This window comes from Falco biarmicus, chromosome 9, assembly GCF_023638135.1.
Source record: "Falco biarmicus isolate bFalBia1 chromosome 9, bFalBia1.pri, whole genome shotgun sequence".
Taxonomy (NCBI): Eukaryota; Metazoa; Chordata; class Aves; order Falconiformes; family Falconidae; genus Falco; species Falco biarmicus.
Window position 1 is genome coordinate 12,402,521 of NC_079296.1, and position 20,670 is coordinate 12,423,190.

The 20,670-nt window shown below is 45.4% G+C and overlaps 1 protein-coding gene across 1 annotated transcript in view; it reads right to left on the reverse strand.

The window, feature by feature from the left end:
• Window positions 1–20,670, reverse strand: part of BRINP1 (BMP/retinoic acid inducible neural specific 1) — an 88,317-nt gene that overhangs the window by 25,071 nt on the left and 42,576 nt on the right. The window contains exon 3 of the mRNA XM_056352944.1: window positions 1,797–1,987. Within this exon, the coding sequence (XP_056208919.1) occupies window positions 1,797–1,987 (191 nt within the window). The remainder of the gene's footprint in view (window positions 1–1,796; window positions 1,988–20,670) is intronic.

Sequence of the window (20,670 nt, forward strand, 5' to 3'; positions counted from 1 at the left end):
GAGAGCAAGGGTGCCAGTACACGTCTGGTTTTATATCCCAGTGGTCTTGTTCAGCCCACAGACTGATTAGAGTGTGTCCTCCTTGCATAATGCATGCCCAGCTTCATCTACATTTTCTCCAGGACTGCCATTGCCAAGATAAATCCTCCTTTTCTCCCCTACCATTACTCACCGTGCACTAGGCTGATGGAGCATTTAGCACTCCTCTCCAACACCAGTTCTCATTACAAGCCTTTGCATATTTAAAATTGTTGTGTTGTAAAATCAGGACAAGAAACAAGCCCCTGTGCATAATTCACAACCTCACCCAGGCAAAATTAAAAATATATTTTACCATCAAAGGTCTTTCTTATTTCGAATTGCCACGAATGTGAGTGGCAAGAAGAAAAAGGCATGTCAATGGAAAGAAAAGTAAACCCACAAAAAGAACTCTTTACTGGATTTTAACTTGGCTGGCTTCAGCTCTGTAAAATACTGTCCTGAAAAACAGTTTCCTCAATAAAAAGGAGTTTATCTTTACACAGACTTCATTAAGGCCTGATGCAGGCAGTCACTTGTATTAATGCATGGAAACCTGCTTTCTCTTACATTTCTTGCTGATGGAGCAAACAGTTTGAGTGCCTGGACTGGAAGAGCAGCATGAGGATATTTGAAGGACATTTGCCACACGAGAGGCCATTTGACTTCAATGGAACTGCGCCAATTTACCTACCACCTCATTTGCCCATGAATCATTTGCACACATCTAATCTCATCTACGTCTCATCCCAGTGTCTTCAGAATGCTTTGGGAACAGACAGATGGCCAGAAATTCTTCAAAGTTTACTACAAACTTCACAATGTGGCAAAGCTGGAGGTCAGGTAGATTGAAGAAGCAACAGCAATAAAATAGATGTTAAAATTAAGACCCCTCCACCACTGCAAAATCTCTTATAAACAGATCTCAAGAGAAAGGCACTTAAATGCACACCCCGAAGGGGTAAAGAATGGTAAAAATAATACAAGAGAGAAAAAAAGAAAAAGATCAGCAGCAAGCATCAGGAGGAGCATATGATTTTCACCCCTCCTGTTTTCAGTACTCAGTGTTTGAAATGTTTATGCAGCACCGACAGCAGCACAGACTCAGGGGTTAATGGCCCTACGGTACCGTCTGGTGTCATCCCCAACGCACTCTGCTGGCACACACAAACCTCTCTGCGGTCCTTGCATATACATTTGGAATTTTACTCAACTCTTGCTTTTTTCAAAAGTCTACTCCACATTACTGCTTTCGCTTATGCATTCAGCACAGGCCTTCCTGGCCGTCTCTTCCCATGCTGCACACGCTCCTTGCCCAACTCCTTGAACTCCCTTTTCCTTGAGCTCTTTAAAATTCCTCTGGTTCCAGCAAGAAAGGATGCTTCCCCCCCTGCATTTGGTTTCATTCTGACAAAAAGAGGGACCAACAGAGTCTGTTGTCAAATTAAGGACAGAGGTGCAGGAATGACAGCCAGGCTCCCCGGCTAAATGAAGCATGTTTATCTTGACGCACACCAGTACACACACGTTGTTGTTGGAGGAGCACAGGTGCACACGTACCACAGATGCCGAACTCACACGCGTTGTGCTGTGAATTCATTTGCAAAGGCTTTCCGTACTCGGGGGATTTTCACGGTGCCTACCGATGAGCCAGGTGCTGGCTGGGGGGCACAGGCAGGCTCCGTGCTGCCAGCCAGCCTCCAGCAGCGTGGCCCAGGTCCGTAGGGGCTCTCCGGTGCCACCCCCCCCAGAAGAAAACAGCCCAGGTCACCACCTACCTCCCAGGGTGGCAGAGATGAGGATGTGGGTGCCGTACTTTTTGATGATGGTATCAATGAACTGCTGCGTGGTAGGTCTCCTGCCCAGGAGGCGGATGCTTCTCTGAAACTCAGGCATCAGGGGCAGTGGGTTGTGGAGCAGGTCCCGCCGCTCGATGGCTGTGTTCCTCACCTTCCAACGGGCAAACTCCCTACATGACAACACAGGAACACAACACGGGTGAGGCTTCGAGTCTGGAGGGGCTGGGGGAACCACTGAGGGCAGGAAAGAAGGGTGGAGAAGGAGATGATCCTGTTGGACACCCCCACATGGATACACACGTGAGGCCACAAGGCTGGACAGAGGGGAATGGAGAGGAGAAAAGTGAGGCATTACTGCACAATAACAATATGCTGCAAGGACCAGGTCTGGGCTGGTGAGGAGGTAGGCTCCAGAGATGTCTGGCAGAAGGCTGCATCCCCCTAGTGAGACACCAGGCTGGTCCTTCCACCCTCGCACCCTTTGGGGTCTTAGAACTCTCCGTAAAACAGCAGATTCTGGTTTCTGTCAGCAAAAGAGCTGGTCAGGCTGTAGATCCAGACCAGTCCAATCATTGCTACATCCCTGTGTCCACTAACCTTCCCAGCATGCTTTTGAAAACAAGACTGAAGGAAACACTTTCTCTGAACACCTTAATCTTTCAGCACCAGGAGTGCAGCAAAAGGTAATTTTGAAAAACAGTATGTTTGATAAACTGTCTAAAAGAATCGATTTAGATATAAGCTGAGGCCTGAATGAAAATGGAGGTTTTGCTTGGTTTTCTTCCCCTTTTTTTAAAAAAGACCTATAAAGTGATTTTCAAATCCCTTCTTTTAAACTGATACCAACTGGGAAAAAGTAAAGTTAATGTTTACAAAAGCAGCTCTTTATTGCAGGTAACCATTTTGAAACAACACTAAGGGAAATGCCTAGAGAAAACCTTGCACACCTGTGATGTAAAAATCAGGCCTCAAACTCATCACCAGCTAAGCATCTAGAAGATGAGAAACCTATTAAAGTCCTTTGAAAAATATTGAGTCCTTCTTAAAAGGGTATTCTTTATAACTATTGTCCTACAACACATCTGCGCTATCTTAAACTATCTTGCGGATAATCAAGTCACAAGCTTCTCTATCACTTTTTGTTCACTTACCCCTGTAACTCAGGTTTAAGACATAAATTTCATTTAGGTAATAGGTGTCGTGGTTGAACCCCAGCTGGCCACTCAGCCCCGCTCACCCGCCGGTGGGACGGGGCAGAGAATCACAGGGGTAAAAGTGAGAAAACTCGTGGGCTGCGCCAGGGCAGGGCAGTAGGTGAAGCAGAAGCCGCAGGGCAGCAAAGCAAAGCCGGGGACCCCCCCGCTCCCCACGGCAGGCAGGGGCGCAGCCACCCCCAGGGCGGCAGGGCTTCAGCACGCCTGGCGGGCACTGGGGAAGGCAAACGCCACCATCCCAGCGCCCCCCCTTCCTTCTGCCCCCCGCTTCCCATGCCGAGCATGGCACCGCATGGCACGGCATAGCCCTCGGGGCAGGGGGGCGGCTGTCCCGGCCGTGTCCCCCCCAGCCCGCTTGCTGTGGGGTGGGGGGAGGGGCAGAGAAGCCCCTGGCTCCCAGAGCTCTGCTGGGCAGGACCTAAACCATCCCTGTGTGAGCAGCGCTGCTTCCAGCACAAATCCCAGCCAGCCCCGTGCCGGCTGCTGTGGGAAACACGGACTCCGTCCCAGTGTTACAGAAGAAGTATGATTAACTGCATTCCCTCTGAATAGTCTCGTTTAGCATTAGTGGCTTAGCATGAGCAGCTAAAGTAGATGAAGCCTTAGGCCACAAAAGCTGACATAGTAAACTTTTTTTTAGAAAATTATCGCTGCTAAGAAAGAACTAGCTGAATTTAGCAGATACGAGAGGAATGAAGATGATAAGAACCAAGGAGACAATTGCAAGAGAATGAAGTAGCTTCGGAAGAAGGCCACCCAGCAACAGTGAAAACCAATAAGCCATCAAGAGACCACTGACCAGAATTAAGTAATTGGGCTTGGGGCTGGATTTGGGGATTGCATGATGGGTGGTATGGGTATCATTCAGAGGGGTAGGGGCCCCTCTCTGGAGGCGCCCAGCTTAAGCTGTAATCTAAGAACTAATAAAAGACTAATTGGAAACCTTCACTTGGACTTTGCATTCTGAGTGGGATCCTAGGGTCGGAGCCTGTTAGAATGGCCAGCACGTGTTAATCCATAACACCCAGTCAAAACTAACACAATAGGAATAGCAATACCTAACACTGGTGTGGCTCTTCCTATCAGCATGTGTCAACCAGCACCAGCAATCCCACTTTGCTGGTAGAGAACCTGCCATGCGGGCAGATTTAGGAGATGTAATAAGTCAGTTGCAAAGCCAGGATCACAAACCAGATCGTTTTTCCCCAGGTTGATTCTACACCCAGTCCACTTTGTATGCATTCAGTTATTTTACTTAATGCAATTATGCCTGTATTTATTTTGATTGCACCCCATCACATCACCTCAGGCTACCTAACGGCAGTTGCATTCATTAAAATAGCAAAATCCCAGCTCTTTACTTCAAAATATCTCCTTACACCTGAACTAATTCCTCCTTTGTAGCTCCTAGACTTTCACAAGCCAAGTAAAAATGCCAGAATGAAACAACCTTCTTACCACATCCTAAGTGTCATTAGTGTCAAACCTTGAAGTCCACAGAAAGATCGGTCTTTCCTAAAGAAACTTCTGTCAAAAGGCAAAAAAATCCCACCACCCACGTAAACCCAAATTAGAAAACCCCCATACACCAGGATCTTGATACCAGGAGTGAAGAAAACCTGCTTCGTTAGCTCCAAAGTTGTCTGCAGACAATGAGTATGTTACCACTGTTTGTGTATTCACTGTGTGGAGGAGAATGTAGAAATTTTGTCTGCTGTGCAAGAAGAGTGTAAAAGTCACATACTTACTAACTCTGGAAGGGGGATATTTGGGAGTCCCACACTTGATTTTAATGATGCATAAAACCTTAAAAGTATATTAAAACAAACAACCTTATCTCTGACACTACAGGGAGAGATTGCTTTAGTCATTCCCAACCAGAGTTGCAATTCCAGATTTTGCTACACCAGGAAATACCCTTCATGTGAGGAAGGAATGGTCCCTTCAGAAGTTACGCTGCATGGGAAGATGTAGATCTGGATGCTAAAACACAGTCAAGGTTTTATAATAAATAGAGATTCCCATTATAAAGAACACAACTAGCAAGCATAGGAAAAATGCCATCTGTGCCTCCTTCCCAAAGAGACGTCACGAGGGACTAGAGTCCTCCAGAGCCAGCATGTTTTCAGAAAGGGCTGGGGGAATGCTTCATTTTCACCAACAATGTACGGAGTTTGGTTTTGCTACTGCCAAGTTATCTATTCCAAAGCAAAGACCATGGAGTCGAAACACACAACTGACCAGGTAGGACCCTGTTGATGTATCAACACCCAAAGCTTAGCAGTGTCTGCACTCAGTCTGTGGAGGTGGGCAGGGCAAACAGTTACAATTGAGACCATGGGCTGGAAAGCAGTGGGCAATGAAGGTGGGAGTTGGTAGGAATAGAGAATGAAAATGTGATAAACAGTATGTCCAAAGGAAAAGTGGGTTAATTTTTTGCATGAGGTCCAACAGCATTTCATGGTACCACTGACAGGAGGCAAAAGTGGGGGTTTAAAAGAACTCATTGCAGTATCTTCAACCTTGCTGCCAAGGGACAATTGCAGTCCCCATGCATGGAGTAGACAAGTCCTTAGTGGAAGCCACATCTAAAACATAGTGAAGGAGCCTTTTGTGCATGCCATCCCTCCCCCCAGGGCTTCCTACTGTTAGGGCATATCATTGAGGTGAATGCTCAGCTCTACTGTACTCTCCAAATGCCTCCATGTGTGGCTTTCATAGTCGATGAGAAAAGCTGAGCAAATATGTTATGATGAATAATTTATGCAACTAAGTTAGATGCTTATCTTCTGCTTATAGAATATCCACGAGCCAGTTGCAATTCCCTCTAATTTATGCATTATTTGAATTTACTTAGTAACATTTTTCAAGTTTGGCATTTGTTTGGGTTTTTTTTAAAAAAAGGTTTTACATAGTATTTGGCTGTATTCTTTCTTTGTGTGCTGTTGATTGGTTAGGATTGGTCAAGCCAACGTTATGTTATTTTTAAGCTTTCTGATTAATGACCACAAACACATTTTAAATTTGGCTTCCTCAGATCCAGGATATTTTACATTGAAAGCAACTCTCTAATACTAGCAATCTTCCATGCAAGCTATAGAACTCCATGCTGTAAGATGCACCTGAGGCCAAGGTTATGGTACAGTTTTGGAAAATAGACTTAAAAGTAATGGATATAGCTAGTGAAATCATTTAGAACTATTGAGGTGATAAAAAAGGTGATGTTTTCAGGCAACAGTATTGCTGTGGCCTTAGGGAATGATCCAACCTGTAACTCCTGAAGTCTGTGAAGAAACACCTCCAAGAACAGGTTTTCTGCTAGCTGTCAATGCCAGCTCAATTGCATTTTCTGCAGAAGAAGCTGCTGTTGGTCAAAACTGAATTCATGGTACTGGGCTAAGTAAGCATACTCCCATTTGTTTGTCACCACTAAACCTTTCAATCTGTGAATTTTTGGAGGATCTACCAAGGCCTTGGATTCATGGATTATGTGAGCAAAAGGGCACTACAATCTTTCCTTCCAGAAATCTCTCTCAGATGCCGTCTCACTGATTGTTGCTCCACAGAGCCATCAGTGACAGCACAGTCCCAATGCCGCTGCCTGGAAAGCAGAGGGGAGATCTCCACAGGTCTCAGGGCACTTTATAAAAGAGAAATACTGCACTGTTGCCTGCTCATTTTCCAGGTGAAGAAGTTGCAAAGACTTGACCAGGATTACGATGGCACCCCACGATACAGTTAGGATTAGTAGAGTCTTCTGACCCTCTGGGGAAATCCCTAGCAAGGACCTGAACTTCTGCCAGTGGGGAAGCTTTTAAGGGCTTCAGAAAGATGATAAACCTCTTAGCAAGGAGGAGGAAGAGTCTGTATGCAGAGATGGGATAAGGAGAAACTATGACCTAATGTCTGAGTAGTGGGGGGAAAGGCACTTGTTTATGCTCTAACGTCTCGCCAGTGTAGACAGCCCATGCTAATGTGGAACATACCCAGGAAAATGCCTGCCAGGTCAGAGGAGGGGAGTCTGCTCTCTAATGTCTGGTGAAAGCACTGAAGAGCCTAGTCCCTAATGGCTGGAAGGGGTAGGAAGTGCTAATGTCTAAAGGGGGAAGGGAGGTGAGAGGAAACAGAGGGATGAAGGACAGCCTCAGGGAGGCAGATATTCACATTTCAGGCCTTCCCCGCTGTAACAATAAAGGGATAACTTTTATTTGTACATGGCTATATCTGAGAAAATGCATGGCCTGTCAGAGTCTGCATTAACGAGCTCACCATCAAGGCCATGCATGTCAGAGAGAGGGAGCCACTGGGAATGTCTCAGTGCTCATTAGCACTATGACCCCTCCAGGGAAGCAGAAAAAAATTGGGGGAGAAAATACTGAAGCAAGGAAAATTAAAAAGCCTGGATGGGTACGTCACCCAGACCCCGCACCACACCAGCAGAGAGGCTAGGAGAATCCAAGGGCATGAGCATCTCTACCCAGGGAGAGAAGTCTGAAAGAGAGAGGCCATCAGAGCAAATTAAATTCACCATCTTCAAATGGCCAAGGCAACCAAAGGACGTAAGTGAAGAAACCAGTTCAGTAGAGACCTCAGGGGCTGGCACTTGAAACCAAAAAGAAATTAAATGCATTAAGTAATGATCAAGACAGAATCTGTTTGAAAATGGGGAAAAAAGCAGAGTGGGAAGACACTGAACAAAGCCGATAACTGTCATGCTAACTAGAACACCCCAGCACCTCCTGCTGCTGGATGTATTGCCTGCAGGGCGTGCAGGGCAGTTAACACATCCCACTCACGGGGCACACTAAGCAAACAGGACCAGCCTCGCTGCTCCCTGGGAACTGGACAAGGAGAAGGCACCAGCTTCTTTCTCTTCAGTGGTTCTTTACCTTTTTTAGAGATCATAGCTCAGAAGCCATCAGCTGCTCCCAGAAATGATGAGCAGACAGAGCTTTTCCAGAGGCAACACCACCCTCTTCAGTAACAGTAAGACACAAACATTACTTCATGTCCTCAACCTGGCATTTTTGCATGTTATTGACTCTCCAATGTCTTTAGGATCCCCAGCTAGAGAGAGAAACTCCCAGAGCCTTCTTGCTCTCTTGGATTTTGCTGTATATACAATGACATCCTCCTAGAAACATCTCTGCCCCTTGTTTTCATCCAAGCACCTCACAATCACTGAAACAGGTGGTTTTGGACACCCCTATGTGTGTTGCAGACAGCTGTTATTAGTGGTTAGAATGAGTGTGAACCGAAACAGATAGATTTTAGGCCTCGCTCAGGTAAAAGAAGTTTTGTGTTAGCATAAGGAACTTTGCTCAAAGTCCTCCAGAAGCCTAACCGATACTCCTACATCGGAGCTGTTGGTTTGGGCATTTTGTTTTGCCTTTCCTTTTCTCAGCCTAATTGTCCCACTCATGGGCTGCACAAAGTAGGAGTTATCTCCAGTCCCCAGGGTGATGGCTCTCCCAGGCTGCGGTGAGCCCTTGACTCTGCAAACAATGCCATGGGAGCAGGACACAAGCATGACAACGGCATTATAATGCTTATCTTTTACTGCCAGATGTGGCTTAATATGAGTCTGTATGGGGTGGCTGTGATTATGGTGGGGTCAGTCATGTTTTATTTCTAGTCTGTGCCCTCAAAATGCCAGACAGCCCCAGGCTGAGCAGTGCAATATTCCCTTCACAGTTTCCTCTGCAGCTTGGCCTCTCTTGATCAAGGCCAGCATGAAGAAGTCAGTCTTCAAGGCTGAGCTTTTCAAAGGACCTACAAGAATTAGTTTCCTGTGAGGGTCTGGCATTCATCCCCCCTAATCTATTTAAGAAAACTCCAAAGATTCAAACTAGTTCCAAATTAGGCAGAGAAGGAAGCTCTGCCATAAAAGAAAGAAAGAAAAAAAATAAAAACAAAAATGTAATTCCAGAGAAGTATGAAAAAGTAATCACTTAAGCTTGAAAGACTGACAACATTTTGCCTAACATCCAGGCAAGCAGACAGGCTCACCTATGACAGCTGGCAGGTGGATGAAATAAACAATTGACTACTGTTCTATTGATAAACACTGTGCTGTTTGCAGCATTCTTCCTATAAGGGCATTTACCTGGATAGAACCGAATCCAAGGAGATGACCATCAGTGTTTGGACCATTCAACAGAATCACACGGCAGAAATAAAGCAATGCTGTTGGACTACTTACTCCTTTGCTTGTCTCCACAGGAGAATGGAAGAATCTTCTGTTGGTTTTCTACCTTGGCCTATACTTTGACCATGTGCTTGGTGTTGGCTGAGGTGCCTGAAACCTCAACTACTTCCCCTTTCTGGGCAATCATGTTGGATTTTCCTGTTACAAACAGCGGCGTTTTTTTCATCTCTTTGATACTTTTCTTTAAAATAGTAAATTATTCCAGGGTTGAAAACCTGGAGGTATTTTTTTTGTTTGTTTCTTTGGGGTTTTTTTCTGTAGAAGGAGAGGGAGGTAAATAATAGGTCCAGAATGCCATGAAGCTTGCAAGAAGCAAAATGAAAGAAAATTACTTTTAAGTTAGGTGGATTTCATGTGACCTTGAAAGTTCCTTGGTAAACAGACTGTTCCAGCACTGAATTAAAAACCAATCAGACAAACATGACTCCGAGTCTTGTATTCTCTCTTAGGATGGGACTACACTTGGGTCTCTTAGGAGGCAACATGTAATTGCTGGGTGCTGGAAAGATTGATTTCTTAAAAAAAAAAAAAAAAAAAGATGAAGCTGGTATAAATTTATTCTAGAGAGTCAGAGTGATTCAACACAGGTAAGTACAAGTTAGAAGGTAGGTCATTAAATCTGATCATTACTAAGTTTGCTTATTATTAAATTTGTTCATGGCCAGGATGTGGCTATGATTCCTAGCTCTGACTTCAAATCTCAACACAGCTACCATCACGAGCAGACAATCATAGGCAAACACAGCAGAGTAGGTTACTACCCCTTCTGCTGAATGGGGTCATCTCCAAGTTACACGTTTATGCATCCTCAGATAACACATAGTAACTTTTACACTTCTTCAGCACAGAGTAAACACACCAGCTACCTTCATCTGTCATCTACCTGTCTGTTCCCATGTTCCACCCAAGTTATATGTGTGCTGCTACAATTCCTTTTCAACCCACCCATCAGCTTCCACTGCAAACTGGTTGTGGGACATTTACTTCATTCAACTTTGCCCACAGTGTTCTTTGTGCAGATTTCATTGCAAAAAGCACACAACTTGGGCACTAGAGATACCCTTTCCAACACCAGCCTGTTTAAGCCCTGTCCACCCTGGAGAGTTGCTTGTAAGTAGTTCCCATTACTGTTAACACCATCTCAGCTGTTCTCAGCATTGGGCTAACGGCACTTCTTCTAAGCCACTACGATTTACATAGTGGTTGATACAAGCTGCTAGAAGCCAGAGTGACATCTCTACAAGAGCTCCCAGCGTTGTTAGCGCTGCTGCAGCTTAACAAACATTATCAACAATAGGAAATGTTCTGTTCTGTTGCTGTTTTCTTCCTAAAAGCTTACCTAAACCAGACATGGTTTATTAAGCTACTGAGGAAGCTGTTCTAATAGGCTGCAGGGTCCTGTGCTTCAAGCACTGGAATGGACAATATTGAGACACCCATTCCTTCACGGTGAATTATGATAAAAATCACAAGAGATGCAGCCAGAACAACTCTCCACTAAAATACCTGAGGTAGCCTAGAGAAACTAATGAATTGGGCATTTTGAGTTCCGCAGTTATGATTGCAATGACACCGATATTATTTTTCATAGCATGGTCTCCTGGATTTGTTTCTATGAGCTTGACCCAGAATTGAGGATCAAGAAGATTCTGGGAAGTCAAGGATCTGTCAAGAAAATGCTTTCAAAGAACAGCACTTTTGAAGCAACAGATGGAAACCTCTCAGTCATTGAAAGATTTTTAGATAGTCTGCAGGAAACCTGGGGTAATTGGTACGATTTTAGGTTCTTTTCTCCACACTTCTTCCAATTTCCTTCTTGTACACTCTTTTGCTAAAGACACGATCCCTGTGCAGGGAGCTGATGGCATCCACCAGCCAGCTAGCGTTAGCCAGCAGCAGGCTGGCAGGGAAGCCAAGATACAGGATGGTGAGGCAGCTGAGGCTCTATAGGAGCATGGGGCATAGACAGGAAAAGGCCCCAGATTGTTCAGTCTGGTGCTGTAGCAACTGGTACAGGGGAAAAAAAACAAAAAACAAAAAAAAAATAAACAAGAAAAAAGAAAAACAAGAGGTTTTTTTCACATTGAACTGTTTCTTTGGACTCTAGTAGGTCAGAGGGTTACTTGATGAAGTCCCTCCTCCTACGGCTAAGTAGTACGTGGAAGTATTTAAATCTTTTGCTTTTGAAAACAAGTTTGAGATGGAAGACAGGCAGACAGATTTTAATTTATAGAGCAGATCATCTCTCAGGGGAGGACTGGCCCACCCTAAGTTACAGTGAATGTTCTTCACCCCGCAGAGCCCCCCAGCAAGCTGGGCTTGCCCTGCCCCAAAATTCCCCATCTAGATTCACTGCCTGCCTCTGTCAGTATGAGCACTACAGCATGAATCAGAGACTGCAGCAGGGCCATAGTCTGGAACAAGTCATTTCATTAAATTGCACTTGCTTCATTTCCTGAAGATACAGATGTGTGGATTACAGGCTTTTTTTTCTTCCCCCCCCCTCTTTTTTTTTTTTTTAGCTGTAGCAAGCTGATAACCTCAGCCTGTGACACCACAGCCCCAAGCTTCGCTCTTTACTTACCATGATTCACAGTTAATTCAGATGAAAAAAAAATGTGAGAAATCTGAACCTGAACCTTAATTTCTCATGTTACAGGCCAGGGTACCCAGCTACTGCACTACTGGCAACGTAAGCACAGCATTTGTCAACACTGGGGAAGCAGGTATCAGAAATTTAGCCTTGATTGCCCTTTTCCTCAAACAGCACAAAAAATTCTCCAACACAGCATGCGACCATGTTTCAAAAGTTGAACTGTTGTTAGAAAATGGAGCCATCACCCCACTTTGGTCAGTTGTGCTACTCACTTGGCAAAGGCTCAAATCACCGTGTCAGGAGAAAAAAAAACAAACAAAAAACCATAAAGGTGATGTTTAAATACAAAACTCCTCCTGCCTCCTCTACCCAGCCATGCCCTCAAGGCACCTGGGCACAGCTACCACCTTGTAGGCTCAGCAAGAGCAGGGAAGCTGCCCCCTCTCACCCGCCCCCTCGTCCCTGAGTCACTCTCAGCTGATCACTAGCGATCACATAAGGCACATGCTGGTGGGCAGCTTGGATTCCTAAGGACAGCCAGTTGGCAAAGCCACCTGCTTACAACAGGGATCTTTTCCTGCAGGCCAGTTGAGGGGCTTTTGTCCAGGTTAAGTGAAGGGTGTCCATAACCTTCCCTGCCAGGGAATAGCCTTCAAATGGAAGGGCAGGCTGCAGGCTGAGAATACGCAGGGAAATCAGGACTTGCAGAGATTTAACAGGACAGATGGGCCAGTCACTGCCTGCTCCTGAAGGTGTACCTAGACCCAGCACACAGTCACCAACCTCAGAATAACCCAGGAGGTGTGATGAGGACTAGCATCCTTCATCACCCCATGCCCTTGCAAGGAAACTTGCAGAAAGCATTCATGAGTATATGGTGGATGTATGAGTGCAAGAGAACAAAAACTGTTTTGACATCGTAAAACAAAACCACACTGCCCTCCCATGCTGATCCTTTCTACTTTATTCCTATAGTGTTGTGACATTATTTCCTCCGAGTGGGTTTAGGAGAAAACTGGTTCCTCAGGACACTCATTTTTGTGCCTTCACCGCAGGAGCTGTGGCTCAACATCCCTTTGGTTTCTAAGCTGGTCGTTAGGTTCAGACCACACACCAAGGGCTGCTGTTTTAACAGTGACACCCAGCAAGCAGGGATATACACAGTGGCCATATGCAGAAACCATCCCCTCTCATATGGGATTCAGATGGTAACGGGGCCTGAAATTACTCGCAAAGGGCAGAAGGTAAGAGGTGAAGGGCTAAAAAAAATTAGGTTGCAGAGTATAGCTGCTGCAAAATTCAAGCCATCCATAATCACAGACATTTGTTCTTTGTTCAAGATATTAAAAAAAAAAAAAAATCCTGTCCCCAAAAGCCTGTGACATTTCAGAATTACAGTAAAATTGAAGAAATTTTCTCTAGGAAAAAGGTGACCCATTTCCTCAGACTACATCCCTCTTTAGCAAAAAGACTGAACATAAGCTGTGAGAAAGCCTTGAACATTCCCTGGTTGCTCCAAAACCTCATTTCAACAAAAATCAGTTTTGATGTATTTAATTTTCATTCCTAGTCATGCCATTTCAAACTCAGACATGTTTTGATGGAGGAAATAAAAAGACTACAATAAAATAAAAATTCACAAACTCTTGAAGAAAGGCAATCTTTATCCATGCTGCAAAGTGGCCTGCAATAAAAAGATAACCATGCTTCTTGTGCGCTATTTCATAAAGGAAAAGCTTTATTTTTGTCCTGTCCTATCCAGGGGACAGGGACTAGTGAATGCAAATACTTTTGTTTTCTGGGATCTGTTGGTGAAGCTTTGAGGTACTTGGTTATTCAGACACATGCTTAGCAATTTCCCAATTGTGAGTCATCTTTCCCTTAGACATTATTTGTGACTTTGATATATGGATCTCAAAGCACTTTTAAACAAACGTGTCACTGTAGACAGAGAAGCTAAGGCAGCAGGAGATGAACAACCTTTCCAAGGAAGAAACCCAACATACAGCACAGCCATGAACAAAATTGACCCAGATCTACAGGCAGACCAAAGTATTTCAACGGCAAGGACTAAAGTAGATGGTAGGGTCATGGCCAAGCTTGCTGCCCATTTTGCTGTGCCAAGAAACCCTCCCACCAGGGCTCCGTTCAGCAGGGTGCTCTGCTTCCCACATCACACTCAATAAGGCTAGGGGTGGCAGTGGTGATGTGCAAAGCACCCCCACAAGAGCCACAGAGAGCAGAAGTGCGTGTCTTAAAAATAACCGCTGCACATAGATTCCCAAATCCTAACCCCTTGGAGAGGACACAAGGGCCACAGGTAAACAGTGGAAAAACATGGAGTGGAGTGAGCTGGAGTCACGACACAGGGAAGGTGTTGGACATGACCTACAGCAAAGGTGAGACAGATCAAATGCACACCCCTGGCATTTATCTTCTACAAGGTAACAGGATCCCAAGGCCGTGAAATTGATCTAATGAAACGCAAACCACTTCCTTCAGGAAGGGGATGTTGACTGCCGACTCTGCTGTGTTCAAATCAGCCAAGAAGAACATGCCAGATGGCCTGGGAGAGAAGGCTGAAGACCTCCAGCAACGCTAGTCTGTACCCCTTCAGGTTGTGCCTGTCTGAATTCCTGTGATTTTATGAACATACATACCACAGCCAGCAGACTATTTTAGTGTAAAAAGGACCACCAGAGCACTTCCTTAGCTGACTGAGCCTCAAACACACCTAAAATAGCTGAGAGGGGTTGTTATACCCATGCTGTGGGTTTAAAACCTGCAGCACAGCAGAAGTGGTTCAGGGAAAGGGCAGTACACGCAAACTGCAAGCTGCCCTGCAACACACACGGAGCCACATCAGCACCTGTCTGTACAAATCATTTAATTTAACTACAAAGCAAAATCCACTCACACACCAAGGTCCAGATGTGAAATCCAGGTGTTGGAGAATAACAGCAAAACCTCCTCTACTTTAGTGCAGGCAGCATCCAGCCCCACACACAAAGGCAGCCTCAAAGCCCAGCAGGTCTCCAGGCTGTAAGCACAGCTACTCTCCCGCATCAAAATTTAGGGTTTTGGGCAGAGCTGAGCCCTGTCACTGAGCACAGGGCACGAACCTCTTTCCTGTAGGGCAGCATAAGGCCCGCTGCAACGATTTATAGCCTCACCATTCAAGGTCTACTTAGGGGGAAAGAGAGGTCAGCTGTGTGGGGAGAGCTGGCTTTTCTGGATTTTTTTAAATTATTATTATTTTTGTTTGTTTTCCTCAGGAGAGTAGAGTTTGGGGTTTTGGTTTTTTTTTTGAGGGGGATGTTTGGGGTTGGGGTTTTTTTAAGTTTAGTAGGGAGAGAAATAGAGGGTGAAGGGGATTATTCTTTAGTAAGGCTTGTATGTCTCAGCTTTTCATTTTGGCTTGGCAGGTATTTGCTTTGCACGTTTATCACGGCTGGGGAATCCTTCGCTGAGTTTGGGCAGGAGCTTCTGTGGGCTTGGTTCTTCCCCTCTCGCCCGTACTGCTTTCTTTCATGGTGGACATTTTTGTTTGCATTAAGTTACAGTCAGGATCTCTCTGAGGCAAGGGACTGGAAAGTTCGTCTGGTTTCTGACTGATCATCTGATCTGGTCAGATGCTGCAGAAAAGCGAAGCAGATGATCTCCCCTCATGGCTATTTCAGGGGCTGAGGACTGGGTGGAGTAAAGGCACCAGCTCCTACACTAGCTAAAGCCATACATATGGCTGAGTAAGGGATTATGTGCTATTGCACATCTGAGCCTCTGCTCAGAAATAATGAACTGGACCCCAGAATTCTGAAGCACATGCATATGTATATATTTATCTACTGAACCAAATAACAATATCTGAAATGATTTTTATTTGCCTTCTGGGTTTTGAGATTTAAAGACACATATTTTTTTACTTTTCTTTGCAATCCTAAAAGACAGCTTATTCTTATTTTTTAAATGGAAGTTGTGAGTTATACAATTATATGACTCAAGCCTGGAGTACTTAAAGAAGACAGGAAAAAAGCTAGCACGAATCCCCCAACTCTTACAAATACTGGAGTGAAAAAAAAATAAATCTGTGCAGTCTGGTAGAGAGCTGGTCCCAATGTTTCCTGCTACTGGCTAGAAACCTCATAGCTCCCAGTGCCTGGGCAAGTGTCAGGAAGATGGGGGACAGGTGAATGCTGCCCCTTTGCTATGGGCTGGGTAGTTATTCTCTGGGGTGCAGCTCTACCCTCTCCTGAGCTAGGGCTGCTCAGCCCAGCAGGATGCTTTTCAGCACTCTCCATGCCAAGGCACCCAGTTTTCTTCTTTCTCCTGCTCCTTTGCAGAGTTGCTTCCCAGCCTTCCTTTCGTTTATTCTTTCCCCCAGCTGTTGCATTGTGCTGAGCAGAACAGATGTAGGGCCCTACAAAACCATATTCTTGTGGCAGGACATCGAACCTGATGTAAACTTCAACTCGTCCAGGGCAGGGGCTGTGGCAAGCCTGATCGAGGGGGGAGAGGCATCCTAAAACTGCCTGCAGTGAGGAATCAATTACAGGGTCCTGTGCAAGAGCATCACCCAGAGGCCTCCACAATAAATGCATGTTTATCTCCAGTACCCTGTGCTGCAGACCTGCTCGGCCCTGCTCCTTGCCCTGCTCCAAAGCCCAGTCGCTGGCGAATTTGCTGATCTGCGGATGCACGAAGCAGTGACTCCATACTAAGTCTTTTTGCAGCTCTGATGTTGCTCCTGTTTTAACTTACTCCCAACAGGAGAGGGGCTGGTTATTCCCACTTCCCTGAGCCACATCCCCCTGCCTGCCCACCTCTCCTTGCCCCACTTATCCCCATGTTGGAAGGGCAGGTGGTGGCTGTATTTAAAGCCTCAATCTTCCTGGGCACTGAACCATTACAAACAGCGCACTCATCAGCAGTGCTGAGTTTCACTGACTGATTGTTTTCTGATTCTGTTTGGCACTTTATCCTGGCTGCATAGAAAACTTATTATAAAATCATGTTTGTGTTCCATAGATTATATCTGTGGCTCACTGCAGTGGGAGTACAAAGCATGACAGACAGAGTCGGAGGGGCATGGCTGATGAAAGCCCCTGCCAAGGTGACAGAGCCCAAACTGCAGTGCAGTCACAGTGTTTGCAGAGATGAAAATAAGAGCCCCTTGATCAGCCGCGAGTTATCCTGGGGGTAGTTTAGCTGTTGAAATTCTCCTGACTACATCTGTGCCACGTGCCACAAATAAATGTTCCAAACACAGATTAGCGTGGTATTAGGTGACTGCAATTGTCCCTGCTGCTATTAAAAATCTGTTAGTCTTTCTCCTAGATAGCCCCAGGCTAGAGCCTGCCGTCCAGTCACACCTGCATCGAATCCAACAGCCTGTGGTAGAACTAGAGAGAATTCTTATTTAAGTTTGCTGTTGTTACTTGAGTTCTGGGAGCAGCCAAGGCCTGGGAGATGCAGTCTGCAAAGGCACCACCCATACTACCCTAGAGGTTTGGGACTGTAAATCTTCAAACAGCAAAATGTTGTGCCTGGCAGAGTGGCACATGTGAAGCTGTTACCATGGAGGGTCCTTTTAGTCCCATATTCCTTGGGCTGTGATACCAGATGCTAAAGCCTCTCTGTCCTTCCACCATCTCCCATGTGAGCCAAAAAAAACAGTGTCCTGTGAGATCAGCTGGGCACAGCAGCAGAACAGACTCTGAGTTGCATACGCCACAAAAATAGAGGCAACCGTCCCTTCCTAACCGTGCTTTTTCTGTCTTTCCCCTAGCTACATTTCCTGAATGCCTCCCAGCGATGCCCAGAGCAGTATGACTAGGATGCACTGGTGGCATTCAACCTTCCTTCCCTTGGCCTCTCTCCCGGGAAGAGCCAAGCATGTGGACTAGTGTTTTGTCAACTGCTTGATACAAACATTCCCGAAACATGAAAGGTGTCCCCAGGAAAAGGTCAAGTAGGAAAAAAAGTATCACCCCTAGAGAAACAATGAGACAGGGCTTGCTGGAGAGATGGGGAAATGTTACAGCCTCCCTCTCTCCCAAGTTATTTCTGGTCTCTATAATACGCCTTTTGGGAGGGGGGTCCTCTACTCCCCCCACCCCTGAGAACAGACAGATCTGCCAGATTCTCCAGCCCTTCCACTGCTCATCTAAGACCAAGCGGTTCCCCGCTCTTTACAAGTTGGTCACAAGACACTGGTGGTGCCAGAGGCTTCATGTCAGTGGGGCTGGCCATCTGGAACAACCTTTGTGTACCTCTGTCTCCTCAACTCTGTTCCATTTCAGTCTCAGCTGCAATTTTATCTTTTTTTTCTCTCGCCCCTTGTCCATGACTCTCTTATTTTTCCCCTCATACTGTCTCTGCTGCTATGTATGATTATTCTCTGTCACTGTCCTATTTAATGCTGCAAAATGGTTGGGAAGATGGTTTCTGAGGATGATGTTGTGGAAAGCAAAGGTATCCCCTCATCTACCCATCGTAATGGAGCGGACTAAACACATCCAAGCACTGTGGGAGATGGATATCTCACACCAGCACCCTGGATTCTTTGCTGCCCAATACAGTCAGCAGCACAGTGCGAAATGGCCACAATGTCCTGGAGAAACTGCCAGGGAGATGCTTACAGGGACTTCTGGCTGAAGCAAGCAGCCCTCAGGATCAGACTAGGGGGCCCTTTCCCTGCAGTGAGCTTGGCGCATCACCTTATTCCAAAAGGACTGATTGCCCTTTCCTGGAGGAGCACATTGGGATGCTGCACATGCCATCACACATCTTCACCCAGGGTGGAGCATGCTCTCGAAAGCCCATAGGTCCTACAGTCTCACTGTTTCTGGAAACCCTGGGATCTGCAGGAGTCAGATCAGCAAAACACGATGACTCTGTGAGGCTTCTTCCTACATCGGGATTTTTTATCATGCAAACACCACACTGCAGCTGGTTCTGGGAAGGCCTCTGCCCACACACTAAATAAATTCTGGTGCGGTGCGCTGCTTCTCTATGGAAACCGTACCCTGCATCTCTCTCTATAGGATTTTTCTCATTTCAGGCTCCATAATAAATTAACGAGAAGATGTTTTCTTTACACCAACCATAGGAGAGACTCTTTGTGTACTCGATTAATCTTTAGTGATCTATATTAAATACTTATCTGAAGAAACGAGGCCTGTACTGCAGCAACATTTTCTATTATGAGACTTTATCATATCAAAAGATATTTTCCTGGTACTGACTCCTTCATATATACTCAGCCAGAATTTCCGATGGAAGGGCACCATAATTTTTTTTTCCTTTCTCTCCTAGTGACCTTTTCCCTCCATAACAAGCTGCTGATATGTTAGAATTTACTGGGTTATAAACATTTTTTATCGAGTAGGAGGAAGCTGGGTGATTTGGCATCAGCTTCCCTAATAAAACCCAGGGGAGAGGCTGTGATGTTTGACACCAATAAAGGCATGGAAGAAGATGCCGTCTTCTGGGATGCTGGTCACGAATGACAAGGGGAGTAAGTGAGTGTCAGTCACGTAGCCTCAGTGTGCTGAGGCACTTTTGGAAGGAGGCCAGCTTGCTGGCATGGGAGAGGGAGCTGGGAGGGACGTGGTAAAGGGCTCCTCTGTTCTTTCCCAGTGCTACCGAAATTGTGTGATCTACCACAGAAAGCTGTGAACTGGGATTCCTAAACCCTTTTTTCCTGCAACTGGGAGGTGGAGAGACACTAAACTCTTGAGCTGTCTAAGAAGGGAAGAGGACATTGGTGCTGGGTTCAGGCACTGGTCCTACAAGAAAATGGAGAACTCAGTGGTTGGATCTTGAATAAATAGTTGAATTTTCCTACCTGAGCTAGACCTGACATTGGCTATACATAAACAGAATTATAACTATTTTTCTTTTGAGGTATTGTCAAGAGGAAACTCAGACACAGGACTCTGCTTGTGGTGTCAGGTGCTGAACATCAACACAGCAAAATGAATGTCCAAGTTCACCAAGAGCTCACAACCTGATACGTCTCTGCCTCCCGAGGGAGCTTGATTTAAACTGGTCAATAACTAACTCATTCCACAAAAGCCTGAATAAATCATCTGATGACTAGATATAAACACATTATAAATGTTTAGTTCTGATAATATATGACTGAGCTGTTATTTTGACAAATAGCTAGTGAATAATATATTTGATGAACTGCATAATATTTTACTAATGATTAATTTATTCATTCGAAACAAACAAACAAAACCCAGCCTTTTCCTCAGCTACCATAAGGAACTCTAAGTAATGGCTGCAGAGAGCTTTGAGATCCCTGCATGAACTGTGTCTGTTATTCCTTTTTTTATCATTGTATATTTCTAGTGATTTATTACCAGGATAATAAATTCATGGCTTAGGTTACGGACAGCCTCATTTAAGACTATGACAGATCCTGTTCAAAAGCTTCTGGTTTCGTTATGCCCACCAAAACTACAGGAATTTGGCACTTCGGCAGTTAAGTATCCGCACAAAGTGCTTAAATAGCTTTTTAAGTCTGGGCCAAGCTTATCTGAAACATCATCTGCTGCTTCTGAGCAGACAGAAGTGCTGACTGGGCAGCTTCAGTGGGGCCGGCCAGTTGCTACAGGACGTGGTCTGCAAGATTTACTTGGGGATTGCCCTGGCTGTAGTTCTTCCTCTCTCTCACTCTTAATCCCATTCAGAAATATAATTTCTGTGAGTTCACAGAGAAGATAAAGGACTAAAGAGCACGAGTGCTTCCTCAGAGCTTTCCTGCAAAGGCGGGCTGATTGATTACAGATTGGACGCTGCTCCGACTTCCTTTCCTAAATGAAAAAT